The sequence below is a fragment of the Sardina pilchardus genome, chromosome 7, assembly GCF_963854185.1.
Source record: "Sardina pilchardus chromosome 7, fSarPil1.1, whole genome shotgun sequence".
Taxonomy (NCBI): domain Eukaryota; kingdom Metazoa; phylum Chordata; class Actinopteri; order Clupeiformes; family Clupeidae; genus Sardina; species Sardina pilchardus.
In genome coordinates this window covers 16,588,303-16,612,188 of record NC_085000.1, presented here as the reverse complement: position 1 = coordinate 16,612,188, position 23,886 = coordinate 16,588,303, and the positions used below count along the sequence as shown (strand labels likewise).

At 42.7% G+C, this 23,886-nt stretch overlaps 2 protein-coding genes across 3 annotated transcripts; one reads left to right on the top strand and one right to left on the bottom strand.

Annotated features, from left to right (window-relative positions):
• The first annotated feature begins 3,829 nt into the window (after nucleotides 1-3,829).
• Nucleotides 3,830-11,065, top strand: LOC134087439 (large neutral amino acids transporter small subunit 1-like). Its single transcript, XM_062540934.1, has 11 exons — nucleotides 3,830-4,031; nucleotides 5,216-5,707; nucleotides 6,627-6,752; nucleotides 7,163-7,268; nucleotides 7,469-7,513; nucleotides 7,620-7,743; nucleotides 7,994-8,097; nucleotides 8,434-8,530; nucleotides 8,867-9,016; nucleotides 9,554-9,728; nucleotides 10,362-11,065. Exons 1-11 carry the CDS (start codon nucleotides 3,968-3,970, stop codon nucleotides 10,427-10,429), a joined length of 1,551 nt encoding a protein of 516 aa, XP_062396918.1. The 5' UTR covers nucleotides 3,830-3,967; the 3' UTR covers nucleotides 10,430-11,065.
• A 1,420-nt stretch (nucleotides 11,066-12,485) lies between these two features.
• alas2 (aminolevulinate, delta-, synthase 2) lies at nucleotides 12,486-22,344 on the bottom strand. Of its 2 annotated transcripts, none has more exons than XM_062540933.1 (11): nucleotides 22,210-22,344; nucleotides 20,571-20,751; nucleotides 19,644-19,814; nucleotides 19,046-19,129; nucleotides 18,512-18,734; nucleotides 17,765-17,949; nucleotides 17,001-17,180; nucleotides 15,972-16,136; nucleotides 14,482-14,750; nucleotides 13,859-14,021; nucleotides 12,486-13,372 (listed from the first exon to the last, which is right to left on the bottom strand). In XM_062540933.1, exons 2-11 carry the CDS (start codon nucleotides 20,734-20,736, stop codon nucleotides 13,212-13,214), a joined length of 1,767 nt encoding a protein of 588 aa, XP_062396917.1. In that variant the 5' UTR covers nucleotides 20,737-20,751; nucleotides 22,210-22,344; the 3' UTR covers nucleotides 12,486-13,211. The 2 variants fall into 2 exon arrangements, with proteins under 2 accessions (XP_062396917.1, XP_062396916.1); XM_062540932.1 differs by lacking the exon at nucleotides 22,210-22,344 and adding an exon at nucleotides 21,313-21,376.
• Between the last annotated feature and the right edge of the window lie 1,542 nt (nucleotides 22,345-23,886).

Genomic DNA, 23,886 nt, shown 5'->3' with positions numbered 1-23,886 from the left:
AAAAAATCCTGTTAACTGTCCACATGGTGAAATGATAGGACGAAAATGGGCTTTTTGAAAATCAAGCCCAATTAAAGCAAAATGCTCTGACAATATGACAACGATTACAACCAAAGTTGATGCATGGACATGACCTTATAGTCCATATATGAGTGGGAAAAAAACCTGATGAAATTTGTGGCACATACCTTTCGAATGAGAAGCCTTCAAAAGTGATGATGTCTTTTCACATAATGAATTTATAGCCATTTTCAGAGCTTTGCAGAGGGGAAATTACACAAGACACGTCTCATCTGATTAGATTTCTTAATTCAACAGGAAAATGTGCTTCCATTCACATAGTTTCACTGATGTGTGTGAAATACCAAAAGAACCAATAACGTTGCAAGTTGACCAAAAAGGACTGTTCACCACAATGCTTAAAATGACTTGAAGCTTCAAAGGGCTGTAGATTTTAAACCATTAGTGATCCAGGTATACTATTTCAGATTTGTGCATAGGTCTAGTCTACAAACACCTGTGATTTATTTCAGATTTTTTCGGAGAGGGTCACTTTCCGGCACTGGGTGATTTGACACGGAATGACCCAGCAGCACTATTAAGGCTTACGGTGCGGTCACGCGCTTGCGTCCGCCAACGTTTGCCTCATTTCATCAACGTCAGCATATTTCCATAAACGTGTACTGATTGGTTTGTCAGTGTTCGGAAATGTGCATAATCTGAATGTCATTGGCTGGCGCTTGCGCGATCTGTCAAAAGTTGAAAATTTCTCAACTTTTTAACGGAGGCAACGCATTCCAGGCTATGCATCGGACCCACAATTCAGTGCGGTATCAAGTCAAGTCCAGCCAGTGTAAAGTGAATGGGAAAACAACGGACGAACGTTGGCGGACGCAAGCGTGTGACCGCACCGTTAGTGTGCTTACTAGTCAACACGAGCAACGTAAGCAAGGAACGCTAGCAATGCGAGTGACGGGCTCCCTAGTGTACACAGCAAATACAGCAAATACAGCAAAACGCAATACACAGCTCACACAACAGGGGGTAGCACTGTATTATGCACATTCACATAATATATAGGCGATAATCATCAACACTCTGAACAAGTTATCACCACTGGTATTGTTAAAAACATTGGACAATAATCTCTCTCTGCCATTTCAGCCTGTCGAGGAGGTAGAAACATGGTTGTGCTGCGCAACTCTGACTTGGTAACAGGTTGGGGCAACCTGAACAACCCATCTGCATTGGAATGTTGTAGATGAGTAGAAGAACGGGCTCGGCATGCAGACTTAAAACAGCCTGATAATACAGCAATAATATATTAATATCAGTTTTTTGTGTCTGATGACGAGAGTTTTGCCTATAGGAGACTGGTACTAGGTCCTAACAAAGATATGGTCTCTCTATCTACGGGTCGTAACTCTAGGCAAGCAAATGAGACACTTGTAGGATTTCACCAATAAATGAGCCAATAAGTCATTACAAAGCAAAAATATTCAATTGAGTGCAGAGGCATTTTCTCCCCTATGGGTAGAAACTTATCCCATAATCATGTCCCAAATGAAACAGTATCAGACTCAAATTCTGACTGGAATAGAGTATGACCACATCAGGCTCCACCCTCCTATGTATTTCCGCTCAATTTTCATTTCCCTTCAGTACGACATCTGGCCTGCGGTATATTTGTGAGTTTTCCACGGCCAAAATGTGCAGGTCCAATCAGCAAACAGAGGAAGTAGCTGAGAACGAGGACGCTGAGGTTGTGCGGTAGTTTGAGCATGACATACGTCACAACGAAAAGTTAGTGATTGGTTATTGCCGATCCAGGGTGGCTCTGGGTCACTTCAATAGATACAATAGTTTTAAAATTCAATCTCATAATTCATTCTGGTTCAGATCTGGTTAAATTTACCCTTCATTTAATACCACTGCATGCTTTGTTCATTTTTTATCTACTTTTGTGGTTACCTGTTCATATAAAAACAGTCCTTTCATTCACCTCAGTGGACAATGGACATGCAATACAATTAAATAATAATAATAATACTAATGATGATGATAAAAACATATGTACAGATGTATTCCTTTGCTTTTCGTCTGAGACAACTAATGCAAGATGGTTTGATTTATATAATCAAAATGAAAGTTAACATTCAGCCACTACTGCAAATGCACAAAATAATAATAATAATCAGCTCATTACAAGACTATTTTAATGGTGCTGGTTGTTTGTTAAGTTTCCCATGCTACAGGGGATTTCACATAGCGGCCAATCAACAATTTATAGTCAAAACCAAAATCACTCACAAGCTACAAATCGCTAACAAAAATATCACCAACAAGAGTTAGTAAGCCCACAATTAGGCCCACAACATCTCCAGAGGGCAGAAGGTTTAATTTCACTGTTCTGTCAGTTGTGCTGATGAAAATAACATTATAGGCTATGCATTTCAAATGCAAAAGGAATCTCATATCTTTATAAAGAAAAAAAAAATCTAAATGGAAATGATTATAAAAAAAATCATTTCCATATTGCAGACCTATCTGTGTCATTGTATGTTTAGAAATATCTGCCAATACATTGTATTGATTGACAGAGAGAAACTATAAAACTCATTGTATAGCCCAAACAGTTGATTTATGGGGGGCTATCCATTTAATTAAATATTTGTGATAATCTATGCACAAGCATACAAACTTCCAATTGAGTAATTGTATTATGTGTATTTTACATGATTATTATGTAAAAATATTATTATATCAAATATAATAATACAGTGTTTTTCAACCTTTTTTGAGCCAAGGCACACTTTTTTCCTTGAAAAAATGCTGAGGCACACCACCAGCCGAAAATGTTAAATAAAATGAAATTTTATGGAAAATGAAATTAAATAAAGATCTGTAGCCCGCATTAATGATTTCAAGTCATTCTTGTCAAAGTGTCTTGAATAGGAATCAAATGAACACAAAGAAAATTATTTCTATTGACTCTTTTTTAGACCACTTAGGTGAAATTGGATAATTTCCCACGGCACACCTAACAATGTGCCACGGCACACTAGTGTGCCACGGCACAGTGGTTGAAAAACACTGTAATAATAGACCATTTGAAATATTTTAAATAGAATAAATAAAATCTCTGTAAAAATGGATGTCATAGGGGCAGAGAGATGGATATTTTTTTAAAAAGTATGCATTATTATTATCAGTTACATCGTAGACCCTTTAACCAGTTTGGATGTTTTATCTTTAATGGCCTTGAGATTTTGTGAAATGCTTCCATAGGTTTTGTTGGTGATTTTTATTTTTCATGGTAAATAGGCTTGGTTATTGATAGGGCAAATCCCTGACTTATACTATAAATAAAACATACTTAATGTGTATATCTGAAATGTAAAAGTCTCGCTGTGACAGGAATAGTGAAAAGTTGTGTGTTCTGGTGGTAGAGCAGTTTTTTATGATTATGATTAGATTTGGTCACGTGGGGTTATGTGTCCTCATGGAATACATGAACCATCTCTCCCATTCCTCTATAGCCCACTAGGGGAGATATCAGGCATACGAATATTAATATCCCAACAAAATGTCTGTTCATAAAAATCTGTGTCATAACAGCACAGAAATGGATAGAAAATACAGTCTTCTTTATTCTCAGATTTTTGCACATTAAGGATTTTACTGAGAAGTTAAAAATGTGCCGTTAGAGCATCCCTCTGCTCTGACGCAGGGAAGAAGGAGGAGGAGGAGGAGGGAGAGGGGGAGAGGGGGATAGAGAGACAGAGGGAGGAGGAGGGGCGCCAGTGTCTCCTTTGTGTGAGTAAGAGGGCGCGCGCGTGTGTATTCGTGCCTGTGTGTGTGTGTGTGTGTGTCTGCGTGCGCATGGCCGCATGCGCATGTGTGTGGCCCTGTGTTTGTATGTAAGCAATCCAGGGAGGAGCCAGAACACAGCATTAGAGAAAAGAGGATGGCGGAGCTGAAATCCCGCAGCCGGGAGAGCGTGAACAAGGTGACGGAGGAGAAGATGGAGGGTAGGTGCAGTCTTAATTCCCTCTTTCACTCACAGGTGCACCTCAGCTGCCTCCTGCGCCGCGCGGCGCGCGCTGCTCGTGTAGCTTTGGCTACTCAGGGGCAGTGAGAGGCATCAGGCATGGAGCCACATGCTCCCTTGGCTCGGGCAGAAAGGAATTAAGCTCAGTGAGCCTCTATTCAAGTGGCTTTGCTTGAAGTTGTAGCAGCAGCGTTGCCTGAGCACATGTTGAGAGGTGCCGGCGACCGAAAATGCATCAATGGCAAGAAAGCGGTTCAATTTTCTGCCCAATTTAACAATATATGTAAAATATATTGAAATTGTGAAAAGATAATGAAATGTCCAAGCCGTAGACAACCCATATATTACAAGCACAGGTCTGGTGAGCTGATCAGGTTTGAAATCAGCTCATGTAGTCAAAGGACAATATACCTTCTGTAAAAATATCTGATAAACAAGTATCTGTAAATCACTGGGTACACAATATTTATGAATTAATTTACAAGCTGATGGCGAATTGCAGGGCCAGAAAGTATATGTACGGCCGTTACTCAGCTTATAACTGGAAGGATAGTATAAAGAGGAATGAGAGTAGGATCTTATCATAATGGGATAAGAATTCACTCGTGATGATCCATATTTGAATAAGAAATATCACAAATTATGTACAAAGTATGTACAATCTCTACAAGGAGTAATTTTACAACTGTATAGCCTATATTTGCTTTGGTAATTAATAAAATATTTCAACATTTAAGCAGGGAGCTGGAAAGTGACTAAGCACTGTTTTTTGTTACTACTTCACTGTTAGCGATAGAATACAATAAAATATACATTATGCTTTGTAGTAGTGTATAGATATAGATATATATCTATAGATATATGATGAGGAAAAAAGACAGATTGACATTATTGTCACATACACAATTCAGATAAAGAACAACTGCACACAGAATGTACATGTTTTTGAAGCATGTTGCATCATTATTGTTTATCTATTGTTTATTCTGTATTTTGAGCATCACAAATACATAGCACCTTCTTAAAACTGTGTGTGTACAGTATGTATGTTCTCATCAGGATTACCATATTAAAGGCGTGAACACTTCCTTAACGATCAATTATGAGAGCATGTTGGTGCTACCTCAGAGCCAATTGATAATCTGACTTCTTTGGGTACCAAAGGCCCGGCAGACGAGGGCAGTGTGGTGGAGGAGCAGCCCATGGCAGAGTCTCCCAAAGAGAACGGCCCCGCCCCCAAAAACAAGATCGAGCTGAAGAGGAGCATCACGCTCTTCAACGGCGTGGGCATGATCATCGGCACCATCATCGGCTCGGGCATCTTCGTGTCGCCCACGGGCGTGGTGAAGGAGGTGGGCTCGGTGGGCCTGTCGCTGATCGTCTGGGCCGTGTGCGGCATCGTGTCCACCATGGGCGCCCTGTGCTACGCCGAGCTGGGCACCACCATCACCAAGTCGGGCGGCGACTACACCTACATCCTGGAGGTGTATGGCGAGCTGGCGGCGTTCCTCAAGCTGTGGGTGGAGATGCTGATCATCCGCCCGTCCTCCCAATACGTGGTGTCCCTGGTGTTCGCCACATACCTGCTCAAGCCAGTCTACCCGGTCTGCCCTGTTCCGGAGTACCCGGCCAAGATGATTGCTTGCCTCTGCCTAAGTGAGTATCCTTAGGGACATTTCAGGGAACACCCTTTGGCACGTCTTTTCAACAAATGTCCTCAGAGATGTGTGCTCATGTCGAAGTGAGTGAGTCTTTGGGGGCCTCTGAGTCTTTAGTACTTGGGGTGATCCTGAGACATTTACTGAGTGGATAAGTGCTAGGGATCTCATGATAGTATCTAAGGCCTTATATTGTCAGACTTGCACTGTGTCCCAAGTGGCTGCAGCATCTTTACCCTCTTTGGGTCTAACTACCCACCAGGAGGACCCAGGTTTGAATCTGACCCACGGTCATTTCTCGATCCCACTCAAACCCTAAAAACACACTAAAACATGCCATGTCAGCCAAGGTTTCAAAAACAGTGCCGTGAGTTGATGATTACATCCCATCAACAATCAGGTTAAAGGAACTTGACCAAGAGACCCAGAGTCTAGAGACCCAACTACTAGACCTTCCAGAATCATAATCGTCACAAGGATCAGTTTGAGAAGTGCCTGAAAGCACACACATACACACCCACATGTTGAAGAAGAGTGAGTACTTCAGAATAATGAATCATGATATTCTGAAAGTTAATTGTTCTGATTTGTGCAGTTTCTTCTGCAAAACCGACTGTCATCCACTTCAGAAAGAATCATAAATACCATAGTACACCTGTTAAGTAGATGATAAGATGTTCAAAACTGCTCAAGGAGAGGACTGCCAGATGCTGACATTTAAAATCATTAAATACATTTCATTTGAAAATGTCAGCCTGACCAGTCCATCCCTGTGTTTAATGCACCATACTGTAGATATGTATTATGTGACTGAACCTCAGATGGGACTTTGGGTCTCTGAGCTTTTGAAGTAACCGTTTGAATGCTTTAAGCCCGTTTGGATTCCCATCTGATGACTGACCTCTCTGTCTCTGCAGCTTCGCTGACCTTTGTGAATTGCATCAGTGTCAGAGCGGCAACCAAAGTCCAGGATGTCTTCACAGCGTCGAAGCTCCTCGCGCTCATCATCATCATTTTCTTTGGCTTTGTTCAGATAGCAACAGGTACTCTTCTATAAGCTCATCTCTTTGACCTAATCTTCCTTATATGAGCTTGATGTATTAGAAATGTAATTTGTTTCTGCCGTGGCAGAGAGACTGTTGGTGTTGTTGTTGTTGTGCTGAGCAATAATGAGACCTCAGATCTGCTCAGTGAAAACAAAAGAGATTCCTGTGCCCTAACCCCTGCCAGATAGTTGTCATAGAAACTCTGGGCAACGGGAAATGAGTTTCCCACCAATAGCACAATGGTGTGATGAATTCTCAAAGGGAGACAATGGTGTCATGTGACGTACAGTAATTCCTGCCCACGACACTGCCGTTCCTATATGAAATATGAAATTAAAAATCCATGTGACGTGTTGTCAACTCTCTGGTGTTGCACAAGATGATGCATATAATTTTTGTCAAAACAGGTGATGTCTCTTACCTGACTCCAAAGCTGGCGTTTGAGGGCAGCAAAATGGGAGTGGACAACATAGTGCTGGCCCTGTACAGCGGCTTGTTTGCCTACGGTGGATGGTAAGTGGGGCAGAGGGGAAGAGGCACTGACAGGGGTATTGGCTGGCCTCACATTAGCAGAATAAACGATCCAACTGACAAGCTATATGGCGCACACAATCACTCTGAACCGTTTCATTACATGGAACTGTGCAAGATCACGTGGTCACAGTAATTGCATGCATGTGCAAATTGATTTAGATTTGTATGTTTGTCTGCAGGAATTATCTGAACTACGTCACGGAGGAAATGATCAATCCAGAGAGGTAAATATCTTCAGAAAGACAGGCCAGCACGCTGAGAATTACAAATGTGTGTAGGATGTCCGTTTGACCCCCTCCGTTTCCTCTTCATATCTGCTGTCTCCTATAGGAACCTACCGCTGTCAATCATCATCAGCATGCCCATCGTAACTGTGGTGTACGTGCTGACCAATATGGCGTACCTCACCACCATCCCTCCACAGGTCATGGTGGAGTCTGAAGCGGTCGCTGTGGTAGGTTTGACTGACGGGGGGAATCGTTTGGGATACAACTGGCTTATTATACTGTAGGCAAATACTGTCTATTATTAAATAAATAATAGAAACTATTTTGACGGGTAGATTTGTAAACTTAACTTAAACTTAACTTAAAATATATGTTGTATATGTATTTAGATTATGCTAGGTGATGTTCATGATCATGAACCTGTGGCCTGTGTCCAGAGATAGTGACTGATTTCTGAATCTTTTCAACAATTTACAGGCTTTCGGGGAGTACCATCTGGGTGTGATGTCCTGGATCATTCCCGTCTTTGTGGGGCTGTCCTGTTTTGGTGCAGTGAATGGCAGTTTGTTCACATCAGCCAGGTACAGTAAGCCCACTCCCTCCAAGACATCTGCCCTGCATAATAGAACCACAATTAACTTAGTGAGTTTCCCACACTTGGGATGGTTAACATAGCTCTGGTTAACTGAAGCTTTCACACAAACTTAGCCATAGTTAGCCAAACCAACTGTGGTATTTTGCTAGCAAATATCACCATAAAAGTAAGATGAAGTGCTAGCGCCATGGAGATATAGCCATATTTGCCTCACAGCGTTTCAGACAATACAGCCCTAGTGTTCACCCATCAGAGGGTGAGGTTTTTTTTGGAAGCAGTTATTAATAAACTGAGATAAAATTAGCCAATGCTGTGTTATCAGGCTGTTTTATGCGGGTGCTCGTGAGGGACAGCTGCCTGCCGCACTTGGATTGGTTCACACCGACCTCTTCACTCCAGTGCCCTCCCTCATCTTCACCGTAAGTCCCCACCGTGAGATGGCCACTCTGCCTCTCAGTCTCGCCATTCTACTGACAAAAGGAATCCCATTACTGTCACACGGGCCTCCTGCCACACCTCAGTTGCTAAAGACTCTCTCTCTCTCTCCACACTCCCTCTCTCTCTCTCTCTCCCCACCCTCCCTATCTCTCTCTCTCTCTCTCTCAAATTCAAATTCAAATTCAAAGCGTGCTTTATTAGCATGACTGTTTGTTACAGCGTTGCCACAGTAGTGATACAAATAACATCAATATCTCTCTCTCTCTCCACACTCCCTCTCTCTCTCTCTCCCCACCCTCCCTCTCTCTCCATCTCAGTGCTGCCTGTCCATGTTCTACGCGCTGTCTAAGGACATCTTCTCCGTCATCAACCTCTTCAGTTTCTTCACGTGGCTGTGCGTCGGCATGGCGATCGCTGGCATGCTGTGGCTGCGCTGGACCAAACCTGACCTCCGCAGGCCCATCAAGGTCAGTCACCGCACTTCTCAAAACAGCCTTGTACCACCGCTACCAGGTAACGCTCACTCCACCTGGGCATTTATCAACCTGTCCCAGGCTACAGTACCTAATTGCACCTGGAGGTGCAGCGTTTCGCTAATCAGGCATGCTAACCCTGCCTCAGCGTTGGACTCCACGCCACTGAGCAGATGACGCCTGGCTCAGCAGTAGCTGTTGAGGGCCTCGGCACAGTCAGCCTAATCTCCTTCTGCTCAGTAACACTTCGACTGTGAGGATTGGGGAGTTGGGGGTTGGGGGGGGGGGGGGCTGTTTTATTATCCCCCCCCTCTTCTCAAGATGGGCTATGTGGCCCACCCTCTCCACCACCCCACCAAACAAACGCCCACAGCTTAGCTCCTGAAGCTGCTCGTATTAGTTTAGAGAATGCTAAACAATGGTGGTCGCTACTTATAGATTGATGTGAGTTGATATGAGTGTGTCTGCTGATGATTTGCTTCTAACTCTGCTGAGGTGCGCCTGATTGACTGTGTGATTGTGTCGGTTCAGATCCCACTGGTGGTGCCGTTGGCGTTTGTGATCGGCTGCGCCTTCATGGTGGTGGTGTCCTTCTGGGCCGCCCCCTTCGAGTGCTTGGTAGGCTCGGGCATCATCCTCTCCGGGATCCCCTTCTACCTGCTGGGCTACAAGTGGGAGAAGCCTCGCACGGTGCAGAAGGTCCTTGGTAAGAATCGCAGACGATCGCAGAATCGCAGACGATCTGATTTTTTGTTTTTAAGGTGATCGGATGTCCGAGACCAAAACCGGGGACATAATCCCAAAAAGGGCGGACATTTTCAGTTTGACTATCAATCTGATTGAAATATATACAAATTTTATCTTCAAAAAATGGGGACATAGGTAGTTTTTCTGCATTTTCCCGGGGACAGGCAACCAAAAACAGGGACTGTCCCCTGAAACCGGGGACGTCTGGTCACCCTATATTGGTTGCACACAGGTGCTTGATTCAAGCACTGGAGAATATGTGTGTGTGAAGAGAATACAAAGAAAATGGAGCATAATGGATGTAAATATAAGTGTGTCATAGTGTCTGTACTACATGCAAGTGAAGGCTACAGGTATCTGCCTTCTCTGAAAGGCAACACATTCATCAAGAGTCTGATTAAATCGTTTAGGAGTGAGGAAACACAGCCAGTAATGTATCAAACTACTTGAAAATGATTGAAGAAGACAGAAAGAAGAAAGGTTAATGATAGGATGTTTTGGATTCAGAGGAGGGGATTAACAAAATGGGTGACTGATTGATTGTCAAATGTCAGAGATGAGTGATGTGATGATGTGCTGGATTTCCCCACAGAAATCTTCACCCTGTTCTGCCAGAAGGTTTTCTTGGCCGTTCCAGAGGAGCGGGATACGAAAGAGTGATCCGATCAGAGCTCGGGACGGGTGATCGACAAGACTCTGCGCTCTTGCCATCGTTTGTCATATTTGTGTTGAAGTCAAAGAGAAGTGGCATTGTGTTTTGTCTCTGTGGTTTCAGGTAAATCTGTTCATTTCTTTTGTCCTCCTCCTCCTACTTTTCTCACGTAACGAAGACATCCAGTATTTCAGTCACACCACCACAACTCGATCAGTAGACACACAAGATAAACTCTGCTGTGGTTCGGAGTCTCTACGGTTGGTCATGTTTATCAGAGCTCAGCGTGACTGATGCTCAGTTTCGAGTTGCAGCTCAGCCTAAATCAGTGTCCGCCCCTTTAACCCCCAAGCTGCACAAACGAACCCCACATTGGAGCCCGGTCGCCCAGGTCTATTCAGGCCCCAGCACCCGTAGAGATGTGGTGTCTGCATAGAGCTACTGTAAATGTAGACACATTTGCATTCACAGCCGAATGCCAGCGCAGCACTTCTCTGTAGACTATTATGTCTCTAAGCATAAATGTTTCTTTTGCACCAGAGTATATTCTTGGCTGGTAGGTTGAGCATTGAGCAGTGATTGCTCTGGGCATGCCTGGTGTGTATGCGTGTGTGTGTGTGTGTGGGGGGAGGGGTTAAACCTTAACAAGGGGAGAGCCACATAAACTCACAGGGTAGTTTTGTTTTTATTCAATCAGATCAATCAATCTCCCTCAACCTCTTCTGTCTTATTTCCCATTATAAACTGGGGGAAATTATCCACGTCTGTAGAAATTACCTCATACATTCTACACGAGGAAAATGCTAAGGCAGTCAAGGTGCTTCATTTTTAATCCCATATTTCATTTCAGTTGATACTGTGGCTGACCTCATACTAACCTGTGTTGCTTTGGTCCATTTCTCACTACTAACAGTTTAACATCTTTAGTTTGCCATTTTTAAGGCTTCATCTTTTCGTTAGAAATGTCTGCATCAGCTTGATAGTTTTGAGAGAAAAGACGCCAATTACTTGAAGATCTAGAAGGTCTCCTTACTGAGATTACTTGGATGCGTGTTTTTTATTATGATTTTCCAAAACACCAGCCTAAATGTGACCTGACAACTGCAAACACACAAACTGTACACTATTCAAAGGAGCTCATATTTTCAGAAAAGGACAGAGGCCTGCTATCTGTTTTTTTTTGCAGTGGCAGAGCTTCAGTCTCTGTACCTCTTTCCAGTGATGATATACCTGCACCTTCTCATAGGGGGGCGCTGTCCCCTATGTTTACACGTTTGGACAAAAGTGAACTCTGCGGCAGTAGCTGTACTTTGAGCAGGCCTCTTTTTCAAGATAATCAGAGTAGTTATGAACACAGCTGCAGAGGGAAGAGTATAAGCACAAAAAAAGAATATGGACTGAAATGGGGAAACCTCTGTGGCTGTGTCTCGAGCAAGTTCTTCTTTTGTCCAAAATGGTAGTTTGTGTTGTTGTTGTTGTTGTTGTTTTGTTGTTTATGCTATCGTTGGGCAAGGTTTTCTTCATATAAATGACACTATCTCTGTGTTTTTCTTAATATGTGGACAATTAGTTTTTGTACCTCGTTGAAATATGAAGAAAACCTCCCAACAATAATGTAAACAGGAGCATGAGGCAGTGAAACAGCTTGTTTTCTTAAGTTGCTCTGTCGAACAGACCCATTGTGAAATTTGTGTGTCAATTTTCTACATTAAGATCATTTGCTTTTTATATTTTTACGAGTCATTTTTAGACATTAGTTGTACGTTTACATTATGTGACCTTTTTAGTCAAAAGCTGGACCTGGCGGCAGAGCCTATAGTTGAGTTGGCATCATCAGACTGCATTAGTAAGAGTACGAAGAGGTTGAGGACGCAACGCACAACATTGTACGGGAGAAGGACACGAGTCCAACCTGTGATTGTAATGTTTGTATTACTTGCTGAATGTTGCTGTATCGTAACACAAGATTTAAAAAAAAAAAATCTCTCCTTTCGACTTTCGACTTTTAATCTGAATGTCAGTCTTGATGGCAGAAACTCAATTAAAATTTTACTGAGAAGCAAATAGTTGTCCAATCCCTTTTTATTGTATTCAGTACATTCTGTTCCATTAACAACACATCACAAGCAATGGTAAGGTACACATGTTCATTGAGACTTCAGGGACTAAAATGTATACATCCAATTCTGTAATATTCATGAAATTAACATTAAGCAACAAGATAACATAACTCCAGACACCTCAAATACCTCTTCAGCACACACACATTTTGACAGATGCACTCTTCATCTATGAAAACATAATTCTGAATAAAATTCACCTTGGAAACGGGCAAATATAGGACTAACAGAAGTCCATTTACAATTAATGACAGGACATAATCATTTTAGACTTTCCATGATCTTTAGAGCAATAAAAAGTGCTCATGTGCAGGTATGATGAAATGAAAGAATAAAAAAAAGCTTAACATTTACTCACATATGCAATAGGCATCCTTAACAGGCCCTAGAAATTGTGAATGTATCTACACAGACGGCAGTTACTTAAATTAAGTGAAGTGACGTGTTCTTAATGGAGCTTTTGCATGTTTTGGTGAAGCTGTCCTCCTGGGTTTTGTAACAGTAAGGGACTGGTGAGGACTCTCTAGACTGTTTGAGGTGGGGGAACGGTGTGGGATGAGATGACAGAACAGATGTGCAGCTTCACCAAAACACACTAGCATCAGTTATGACAATGACAACATGTTACTGTATTTTGGTCCCTTCCTCCTTTTCTTTGGCTTGTGTGTGTCTATGCCGACACGGTGATGTACTGATCCATTCCTCCGAAATAGGACCTCTCCCACTCACTCATGAGGTCAAAGTGCAGCGGGCGGTCGCAGAAGTTGCAGGAGGCCATTGCTGGGCCATTGAGAGGCATGCCCACCTCCTGCCAAACCTCCAGCAGTTTCTCTGCAGACACACACACACACACACACACACACACACACACACACACACACACACACACACACACACACACACACACACACACACACACACACACACACACACACACACACACACACACACACACACACACACACATCAACATCACATGACAGGCCCAATCTCCACACCCCTTCAGCAGAATGCACAGAGTCATATTCATATATAAACAGCATAGACCATAACAAGGCATTGTGTTGTTATCTTAAAGCTAATATTTTGATATTTCTGTTTAACAGACGGTTGTTCTCATGAGAAGATTATCATTTCCTTTTGGCAAGTAGCCATGTAATAACCGGGATAATATATAGAACACTGGTCATTATCGGAAAATAATTCCCTTCAAGACGAAGCCAGACCTTCGCCCTGTGGGGCCTTACTTTCCGTTAATGACCGGCACTCTATACATTCTCCCTCACAAAGCATAAAGCATATTGTCTGGAGGCTTACGTGTGAAGAATTCCATCATGGCCGGCTCATGAAAGGGTGAGGGAGCCAGGCGCAGCAGCTCCTGCCCGCGGGCCACGGTGGGGTAGTTGATGGCCTGGACGTAGATGTTGTGACGCTCCAGCAGGATGTCGCACACCTTGGAGTTCAGCTCTGCGTTGCCAACCTGAGGGACACACACACACACACACACACACCACAGCACTTTTAGCGATGGAGTGGAGGCAGCAGAGAGGAACATGGAAGTCTGACCTTAGAGAAGGTCTGTTCAGGAGGGTGACCAGACGTCCCCGGGGGGTTTCAGGGGACAGTCCCTGTTTTTGGTGGCCTGTCCCCGGGAAAATACAGAAAAACTACCTACACTATGTCCCCGTTTTTTGAAGATAAAACTGGCCCATCGGCCCAAACATGGCTCATCGGAGGACAATATCCCGAAGCATGTGGGCTTATAGGTTGCCATGGTGAGGCCTTACAGAGGTGCCTCTTTTACATTATATTACATTACATTAGGCTACCTTTGGCTTTTTAACCAAAGCGACTTACAAAAACATTTTTAAGCTTTTAAGAACAATACATTCTAACAACAAATTTTTACAACAATACATTTTTACAACAGTAAATCTCACCCGTATGGGGATGATGTGGCTGGGGCAGTTGATGACGGGCAGGCCGACGTCCATGAGGAGCTGGCGCATGTGTTTGACGTTGCGCTGGTGTGCCCGGCGCAGCAGCAGGCCCTCGGGGCTGCCCAGCACCCGCACCGACTCCAGCGCCCCCGCCAGCACCATGGGCGGCAGCGACGTGGTGAAGATGAAGCCGGCGGCGAAGGAGCGGATGGTGTCCACTAGGGCGGCGCTGCTGGCTATGTAGCCCCCCACACAGCCAAACGCCTTCCCTGCATCAGAGGAGAAACAGAGGAAACGGGTTACACCTGTTAGTGTCCATGCAGGTGCAGTGTGGAGTTTCTTTTACTTTAAACACCCAAAAATGACATAAAATTAACAACCGAATGCGAAGAAACCTTTTGACATAAGCTAGACTCTTGTAGCTAGACTCGCTGTATTAAATACAAATACAAGTCGATGGAACAGTGCCATATGGCTCACTTGTGTCATATTGCTTGAATAGAGACATGTCCTGGAAAGTTTCTGTTTGATGATGTCAGTTGCGTAAAAGACTTTTGGATGTATTGTGTAGACCAGCCTACTGTTGGAAACAACTACGACCAACATGGAGGATTTTCAACAGGAAGTTTCTACCTTAGTGGGTGGGAATTTTCAGATGGGGTTGGGTAGTCAGTGCCCTATACGGCTCTGGGGGTTGTAATATTCAAATTTCCCATTGTGACATCTCAATAAGGAAGATTTCTGACTCTCTCAACTAACCAACAAAAAGTCATAATAGTTTTGCATAATACAGTATGGCCCCTTTAAGGTACATAGCACCTACACTACACTCCAGTAGACCCGAACACCACAAATGTAATAGTTATGTGTAGGGGAGGGTGTACCATGTGTGCAGTCATATTTTTTCTTTTAGCAAACATTGAAAACAGACCCTGGACATCTTAGAAGCTGGGCCTATCAGAGTGCTGTTTCAAAATGTAAATAGTAGAATACTGACAGAATGTGTGTGTGTTGAGTCATAAATTACGGAGAAAGTAGGTGGAGAGAATGGGCCTCTACACACAAAGCTATTCCAGGAACTAGCATGGCTCTGATGTGGCGAAGATCAGGCCTATCCACCCCAGCATCAGCAGCTGTCTTGGGTGGAACTAATGTGTGACGTTCGCTGTGGAAGTGGTCGGGGGAGTATAGGAGGAGATAACGCAACCCTATCTTAGCCTGGGGGCTCTGATAAGCGAGGCTTTTCTTGTCAAAATCACTCTCACTGTATGAAGACACACGAAAAGCATGGAAGGCTGCTGCATACAATCGAAAAGCACTGTGGGTGCCTTGAAAAGCATGTGTTGTTGTTGTTGTAAGCTTACATCTAACAAAATCACTTCTGAGGCCTTAGTCTGTGACATTAGCGTTAACATTTGTTTGATTTGGTGTGTTCAAAGGTGAAATGTGGGATATTATTACGTAAGTTACTAAGTTTGTAGCCTACTAACCCAGTGTTCCAGAGACGATGTCGATCTTGTGCATGATTCCGTCCCTCTCTCCGACCCCGGCCCCATGCGCCCCGTACAGCCCCACTGCGTGCACTTCATCCACAAATGTCAAGGCGCCGTACTTATGGGCCACATCACACAGGTCCTCCAGAGGGCAGATAGCACCTACACAAATACAGCACACAGACACAGGCATAACAATAGATGAGATCTCAGATATTCTACACAAATACAGCACACAGACACAGACATAACATTAGATGAGATCTCAGATATTTTAAAGCAACACTAAAGAGTTTTTTTATACCTTAAAATAATGTTTCCAAAATTGTTTCAGTGGTTCATCAACTCGTAATAGGGTGAATGGCACCTCTGCATTTGCTGTATTTGTGGCCCTCTATCGGCTATAACCACACTATGTAAGTTTACCAGATCAGGTGACCGTTGAATGGGCATTGCAGTCCAAAATCAAAACATTTGAGAACAGTAAGTAGGCTAATCTGCCCATCCAAATGCTACTAGCTGTGTGACTGGTAAATTTGGCGGAAATTGGCACAGCAGGCCAGGCTGTTTTAGTTGACTTATTTTGTTTAGTGTGTTCCTAAGACAACTTACTGTAAATGTAACATATACATTGTGTGTTGATGTTGGTATAGGTTAAATGAGAGATTCAGCATAATTCAAAGCCTTTCTGAGATTAAAGTTATCCCTGCTATCCCTGTGTGCATGTTATCCATGCACACAGTATATCAGTGCAGTTTCATGTTATAAGGTTATTATTGCTTACAGCACGTTTATAGGACAACTCCAGTCAAAGAACAACCTACTGTAGGGTCTACTTTTGGATGATAATGAGCATAGAATTTCTTTGGGGATCAGAGTTATGTTAATCTGAGTAATTTTGAGTAAAACTACAATCCACTGATTGACGTTGTTTCGGTCCTCAACAAAAGTTTTTACTTTGTTAACATCCAGAAATGTGATCTAGGTTTGTATGTTATAAGACTGTTCACATGACTATGGACCCACCATCCATAGAATGCACAGTCTCAAAGGCTACAATCTTCGGGGTCTTAGGGTCTGATTTGCTCAGCAGCTCCTCCAGGTGGCGGGGGTCATTATGGCGGAAGATGAAACGCTTGGCACTGCTGTTCCTGATGCCCTGGATCATGGAGGCATGGTTCCCCATGTCTGAATAGATCTCACAACCTGTGTGATAGACACACAATCATTAATACTCAACACAGTAGGAGACATCTAATGTAACAAGCTAAATTAGAAGAGTTAATCCAGTGCTGTATTTTCTAGTGTCTAACTGAAAGTCAATGAAACCTTTAAAGAGGACGTAGAATGGATGAATTGAGTATTGCACTGTGTTCTCTGATGTTAAAATAGTATATATTCAACTTTGATTTAAAAAATAAATAAACTCAATTGCAATTTTACAAGACTAATTAAAACCATATATTTAGGCTGGGTATTGAAATGGTCTGTTTGACTAAATGGCGCCGTCTTTGGCAACCCCAATTGAACTTCAATGGCTTTGCGATATCTGACATCACAAGCAGGCTCTTTTCTAATTCGCCCATGTTTTAGTGTCTATTTCTAAGTTCAAGATTCTCATATTATGAAGGAGGGCACAACCATACCTCATGTTCATGATAGCTCTTTGTTTATGCACAACCTCTCATAATTCATGAAAACCAAGAAAAAAAATGATTTCCATTCTATGTCACCTTTAAAAATATATTTGCCAGTAATTCCGAAAAAGCAATTTCATCAACTTTTCTTACCAGGAAGCATTTTGGCAAGCGTGAAAAGTGTTGAATCGTTGGCCACGAAGCATGAGGAGAACACAAGAGCGCCGCCCTTCTGGTGGAGGCGAGCCAGCTCCTGCTCCAGCATCACGTGGTAGTTACTGGTGCCAGAGATGTTCCTGGTGCCCCCTGCCCCAGCGCCATGCTTCTTCAGAGCATCCCTGACAGGATGAATTCATGTGAATTAATCAGAGGTGAAAAAGTCCAGTTTCAGAAAGTAAAAGTCCTACCACATATCTGTGCCAACCATTCATTTAAACCAGCTGATTCTAATTAGCACAACTCTTCAGCCAAGTAAAGCAGCTAATTGATGAGATCATCTGTGTTGGAAGTGCACGGGTAGAACCAATACATGGGTAGAACCAATACATGATTGGATTTTTACTTTCTGAAGCTGGAGTTTTCCACCTCTGGAATTAATATATCTTAATGACCTTTATCGGTGCAGAGAGTTCAATAAAGGAAGAATGAAAAAAAACTAATCTTACAAAACATTCAGGGGCTCTAAAAAAAAGAATTAATCATAAATAATATACTAAAACTCTAAGAGGAAACAGTGAAGCATATTCCAACACACACAATACATTCCACATTCTTCTGTCATTCTCATAATGAAATGTGGTGGAATGTGGGGAGTGTATTTGTGTCAATTATCTGTGACCTTTAAGACTGCATGGGCTAAATTTTGTTTAAGTTCTAGAAAGTTCTCTTGGAAACACATACTGTATGGCCCCGACAACTCTCGGGTGGCGACTCATGCCCAGGTAGTCATTGCTACACCACACAGACACCTGGCTCCCCTCCCGCCCAGTAACAGAGTAGTCATCCGCAAAGGGGAAGGTGTCGGCATGGCGGTTCACGGTTTTAAAGATGCGGTAGGTGTGGTCACTCTTCTTCTCATGGATCCTCTTCTCAAAGAATGTATCGTAGTCAAAACTCGGGCCCTCTAACAAACATTGAGTAACCATGGTAAAACCTTTGTTTAAGACAACCACTACAGTATATAAACACTATATACATAGTATATTATATTCCAATTATTATATTGTAAATAATATAAATCAAATATAATATGCTTTCAGAAATTCTCAATCAAAAGTAAGGTAATTTGACATTTAACATTCAATGGAGCCATACCAATATCTACTGAGTTAATATTGAAGAAAGTGAGGGTAGATGTTCTTATAAATGGGAGGGATCGTGTGTATCTGTCTTTCATTAGAAAAGCTATCTGTGGTGCTGCACACGTCAACTCACCCATGTTATCTTTGAGGAGGTGGGAGGGAGCCAGCCCCTGAGGGGAGCCGACCTCCATGCCTGCCTGAAGAGTGCTCACCAACTCTGTTTAGCACACACATAGAGATAGAGAGAGAGAGAGAGAGAGAGAGAGAGAGAGCGAGAGACAGAGACAGAGAGGGAGAGAGAGAGAGACAGGTCAGTGTTGACACATTATTGTTGTGGTATTGGTCTCAAGAGAAAAAGTCTCTCAGATTTCAGGGCAGACCCATGACCTATGAAAACCAAAACACCATTCCTCTCCATTCTCTTTCCCATTGACATGCTCTGTTAGACTACACATGATGTGGAGACAATCTGGTCAATGGGAGTGGCATTTTCTAGGGTTTTCTACAGTATGTTTGAATATAATTTATTACCCTGTTACAAATGCAGGGTGTGCGTGCGTGCATGCGTGCGTGCGTGCGTGCGTGTGTGTGTGTGTGTGTGCGTGCGACTGTGCGTGTGTGAATGTGCATGCATGCGTGCGTGCGTGTGTGTGTGTGTGTGTGTGTATGTGCAAGCGACTGAGCGTGTGTGTGTGTGTGTGTGTGTGTGTGTGCGTGTGTGTGAGTGATACCTGTGTTTTTCGAAGCGTTGCCAAAGACATCCTCCTGCACCTCCTCGCTGGCCTTGACCACGCCCAGCTGCTGGGAGGACACGAAGGGGCAGCCTTTGGCCACGGACTCAGCCACCTGGGTGGCCGCCTGGGACAGGTAGCGCTTCTGGACCCCCATGACCGGAGACTGGGCTAAATAAGACATACCGTACACACACTTCATACCCTGCTACATCCATAGACACATACAGTACACACAATTCATACCCTGCTACATCCATAGACACATACAGTACACACACTTCATACCCTGCTACATCCATAGACACATACAGTACACACACTTCATACCCGGCCTGCTACATCCAGACACACACATCACATTTACATATACATGCGACTACATCCATAGACACATACAGTACATTTACATATACTGTACATACACGTATACATTTAATGCTGACTTTCATTGTTTTGTTGCTATGATGTTATGGTGTCATCTCTGTCTATGGTAAATTTATGTTCTGTCTGCATTGCTGTCATGTTTGCTGCTCTGTGAAGTGACCCGGCGGTTGAGAAAGGCGCTATACAAATAAAACATATTATTGTCATTAATGTCACATGTACTGTATACTGCACTTGACATATCAAGATGTCAATTGCCAAGCGTACACCATGATTGTACGCAGCAGCCATCCATGCTAGACCCTTAATAGGTGTTCCTCTGCAGTGAGAGCATTTGGAGACACTGTATAGACTTATACCAACATCCTGGCACTCAGGTGAAGTCAGTAGTTAGGGGTGCGTTTCCCAAAACCATAGTTGCCAACTAAATTAGCAAGTGTGTTGGTTGCGATGTAATTTCCCATTGCCAACCAACTAAGTTGTTAACAGGTTAGCAACTATGGTTTTGGGAAACGCACCCCAGTATAGTTAGACACGTACCTTTCTCAGGTGAGCTGGGTGAGGTGGGCAGGACAGTTGTGGTGCTGATATGACGGGTGATGATGGGGCATCGGTCGGCCATGGAGAAGAGAGCTTTGCCCGCACTTCGCACGAAGGGGCGCGAGGCCGTCTTCAGGAAGGGGCAGTGATGCAGAAACGCAGACATGATTTCTCTGCTCGTCTGCAAAAACAGATGATGTTGTTACAAAGTGATGTAATACATTTCAGATTGACTGAATTCAGAGTTAGTTTGTTAGTTAGTACAGTTGGCTGTCTTTATGTCAGTGCACATGGTGGAGGTTGTCTAGTGGTTGTGGATCTGGGCTTCCTAATGGGCCACTGAAAGGTTGTGAATTTGCCACCAATGTGCCCCTGAGACGGACACTTAACAAAACAAAAAATGTTAAACTTTTGTAGACCATCTCTAGAATGTAAGTTATGCAAACGAATATATCACCTAGCTGTTCAGTAGCCCTAAATATCATGCTACTGGTTGTGGTTAACTAGCTTACCAGTCACATTTATCAATATTTGCTGTACTAAACGTTATTCAAATACAACGTTAACAAACCCTTTTGGTATTCCTTGATGTAAACAAGACATCAGCAGGTAACTGCAAACTCTTGAAAGTAATCAAAGGACAGTAGTAGGCTACAAAATATCATCTGAATGAGTGATCCAGACAAGATAGATTTAAGACATTTTAAGTGACAGGCAGTTAAAAAGTGATAAAAGAACTAACTTCATTCAGCTGGTGGGCCTAAACATACGATGTGTGTATACTCCAGTAGCCTAAGGTGACACTTTGATCTGAGTTCGTCTTGAGGACCAAAATTCAGAGTGATTCCGATAGCTCTGTATTGCCACATGGGCGCGCCACTGTGGTGGGCGTGCCTGATAGCGCTTATCTCGTGCACGCAGCTGGCGCTGTCCATGCTCTGGGGTTCTGAAGTTTTGAGTTCGCGTCACACCATAGAAGGTCCGCGATTAACAACGATTTGGCAATAAACACAGTAAAAACGCAGGCGAAAGTTCGAGAAAGTTCGAGAAGTTAAAGTATTTGTTCAGTATAATACAACACTTTTCTTATACTACTTTAGCTGACGTTTTCAATAGCATATAGTGTTGATAAGTGTTCTCTACGAAAATAATATACGTTGTAGTCTAATTACTGTTTCTAATGTTACATGTACAAAAATCATTTACTCCACTATTAATTCAACTGTCACTGATGCTAGTCCTACTGGTGACCCCAATTCCCCCCATGCCTGAATGCTGTAGGCCACAGTTCTCTCATTGTTTTGCGGTCGAGCGATATCTCAACCTGTGGTTTGTTTTTGTGGTTAGGGGTCATCTTTAGGTCAAACGATTGTTATCAAAACATTTTCACTGAAAGCACACATTTATCTGCCGATTTGTCTGCTCAGCACATTTAGGGTATTATGTTTGTACAATCACATATTTATGAACAAGTTTGAGTGCAGCAATTCTTTCCCACCTCCATAATTCAAAGTAGACTACAAACTCAAAATGTAACAATTTTAATTGAGTACAATGCACAGCCTATAGGCGAATTAAAGATCAAGATATACGCATCTAAATAATCGATATAAAATAACAAATAACAAGCAACTCTCACCTGTTGACCTACACTGAGGACGAACTTCGAACAGCTATCGAATAGTGACACTGCTGACAGAAAAGCTACTAAGATGTGACGTTTTACAATGAACTCATTGGCCAAATTAGCATCTGCCGTTCCCTCCCTCTTCAGTCAGTCAGGGAGATGTGGTGTGAGTGTGAGCCATATAGCCTACTTATGAGCCGATGAGCTTTGTATGGAAGGTAGTGAACACACAAATAAGAAACTGAAATAGGTCAACAAAGTGACACATTTTAAAAATGTGTACTTATAATTTCACATACCCTAAACTGGGGTTAAAACAGTTGGTCTTAATTTAGGCCTATACCCTTCAGTAAACCAACGCTGTCTTCATAATATACTTTGAGGACATACTGTATATAACCCACAAATATATATATATTTTAAAAATGCTCTAAAAGCCCCTTCTTCCTCCAACCCAAATACCAATACATAAAGTGTTAGGCTACAGAAGAATCACTCACTGTTCACTTTTTACAAACTGGAAAATGGCATGCTAAATGGTTAAATAACTGACGGATTGGAGAGATGAGATGATCTAAAGAAGGAAAACACTGAGAACACTGAGAACACAGAACACTGAGAACACCGTGGAATTATCAATTGAAAAAAAAGCGAGTGGACGCGAGGGTTAGTCATTATTTCAGAGAAGTTACTCATTGGCTTTTCTTCCTTGCCCTTCGTCTCCTGCAGCATTTGATCAGTGCTCTTTTGAAGTTGAACTACTAAAAAGTTGTCTTATGTCATGGGTCATACACGATTTTATATGATCATGTAGGCCTAAGCAATATTCTAACCAAAGCAACTGCACCATAGACTAAATTATTACACCTTTTAACTAGATTTAGTTTTTTTCTCTTTCACTCACCCCATGTCACCTTCTATCCCTGCCCAAATGGCATGATCATGGCATCATTAATTTGTAGACATAATAGAATGGCATGAACTGGACCTGCATGACACATGTTAAAGTCATGCATTTATCACATATTAAAGTCAGTGTGGCTCTCCACATTATTTTTTTAGTTCAGGAGAGGTGTTAAATGCTTTGTGCTAGGGGGGCTAGGTTCCCACAGCAGCCTATTAAACATCAAAGAAAAACAACACCAACAAAGCATTGTTTGTGTGCAAAAAAACATCACTCACAGAGCGGCCTCCGAGACCCTGTCATTGAGGTTATAAACATAACATGATCAAAGATTTAGTCAGTGCACACAGTTAGCAACAGCAATCTGTGATGACAGCAGTGTCATTAATAGTCCAGCACATTGCCAAATTTGTGGATTTTTTGTAACATGTGGTCAAAGTTTGCCGAGCTCATCTATTGTTGGTTGATTTCATTGTAATCAAATTTCAATTCAATCAAACATTATGGGACTGGAGAAACCTAAAACTGAGGTTTACTCATAACCGTCATTTGAATGTTTGTTAGATTGATATGGCCATTTCAAAATATCCAGATTACTGTAAACATGTATGGTGCAGAATAAAGGCCAAACAGGCACCTATATCTTGACATTACAGATGCTCTTTCGTTCAGCAGACTGAGCTCACCTTGATTTTCACCTCTCTTTGCACTGCACATGACGAACGTACGTCTCGTCTCTTTTGAAGGAGAGGGCAGGGCATAGCTGCCCTCGAGCTTTTAAGCAG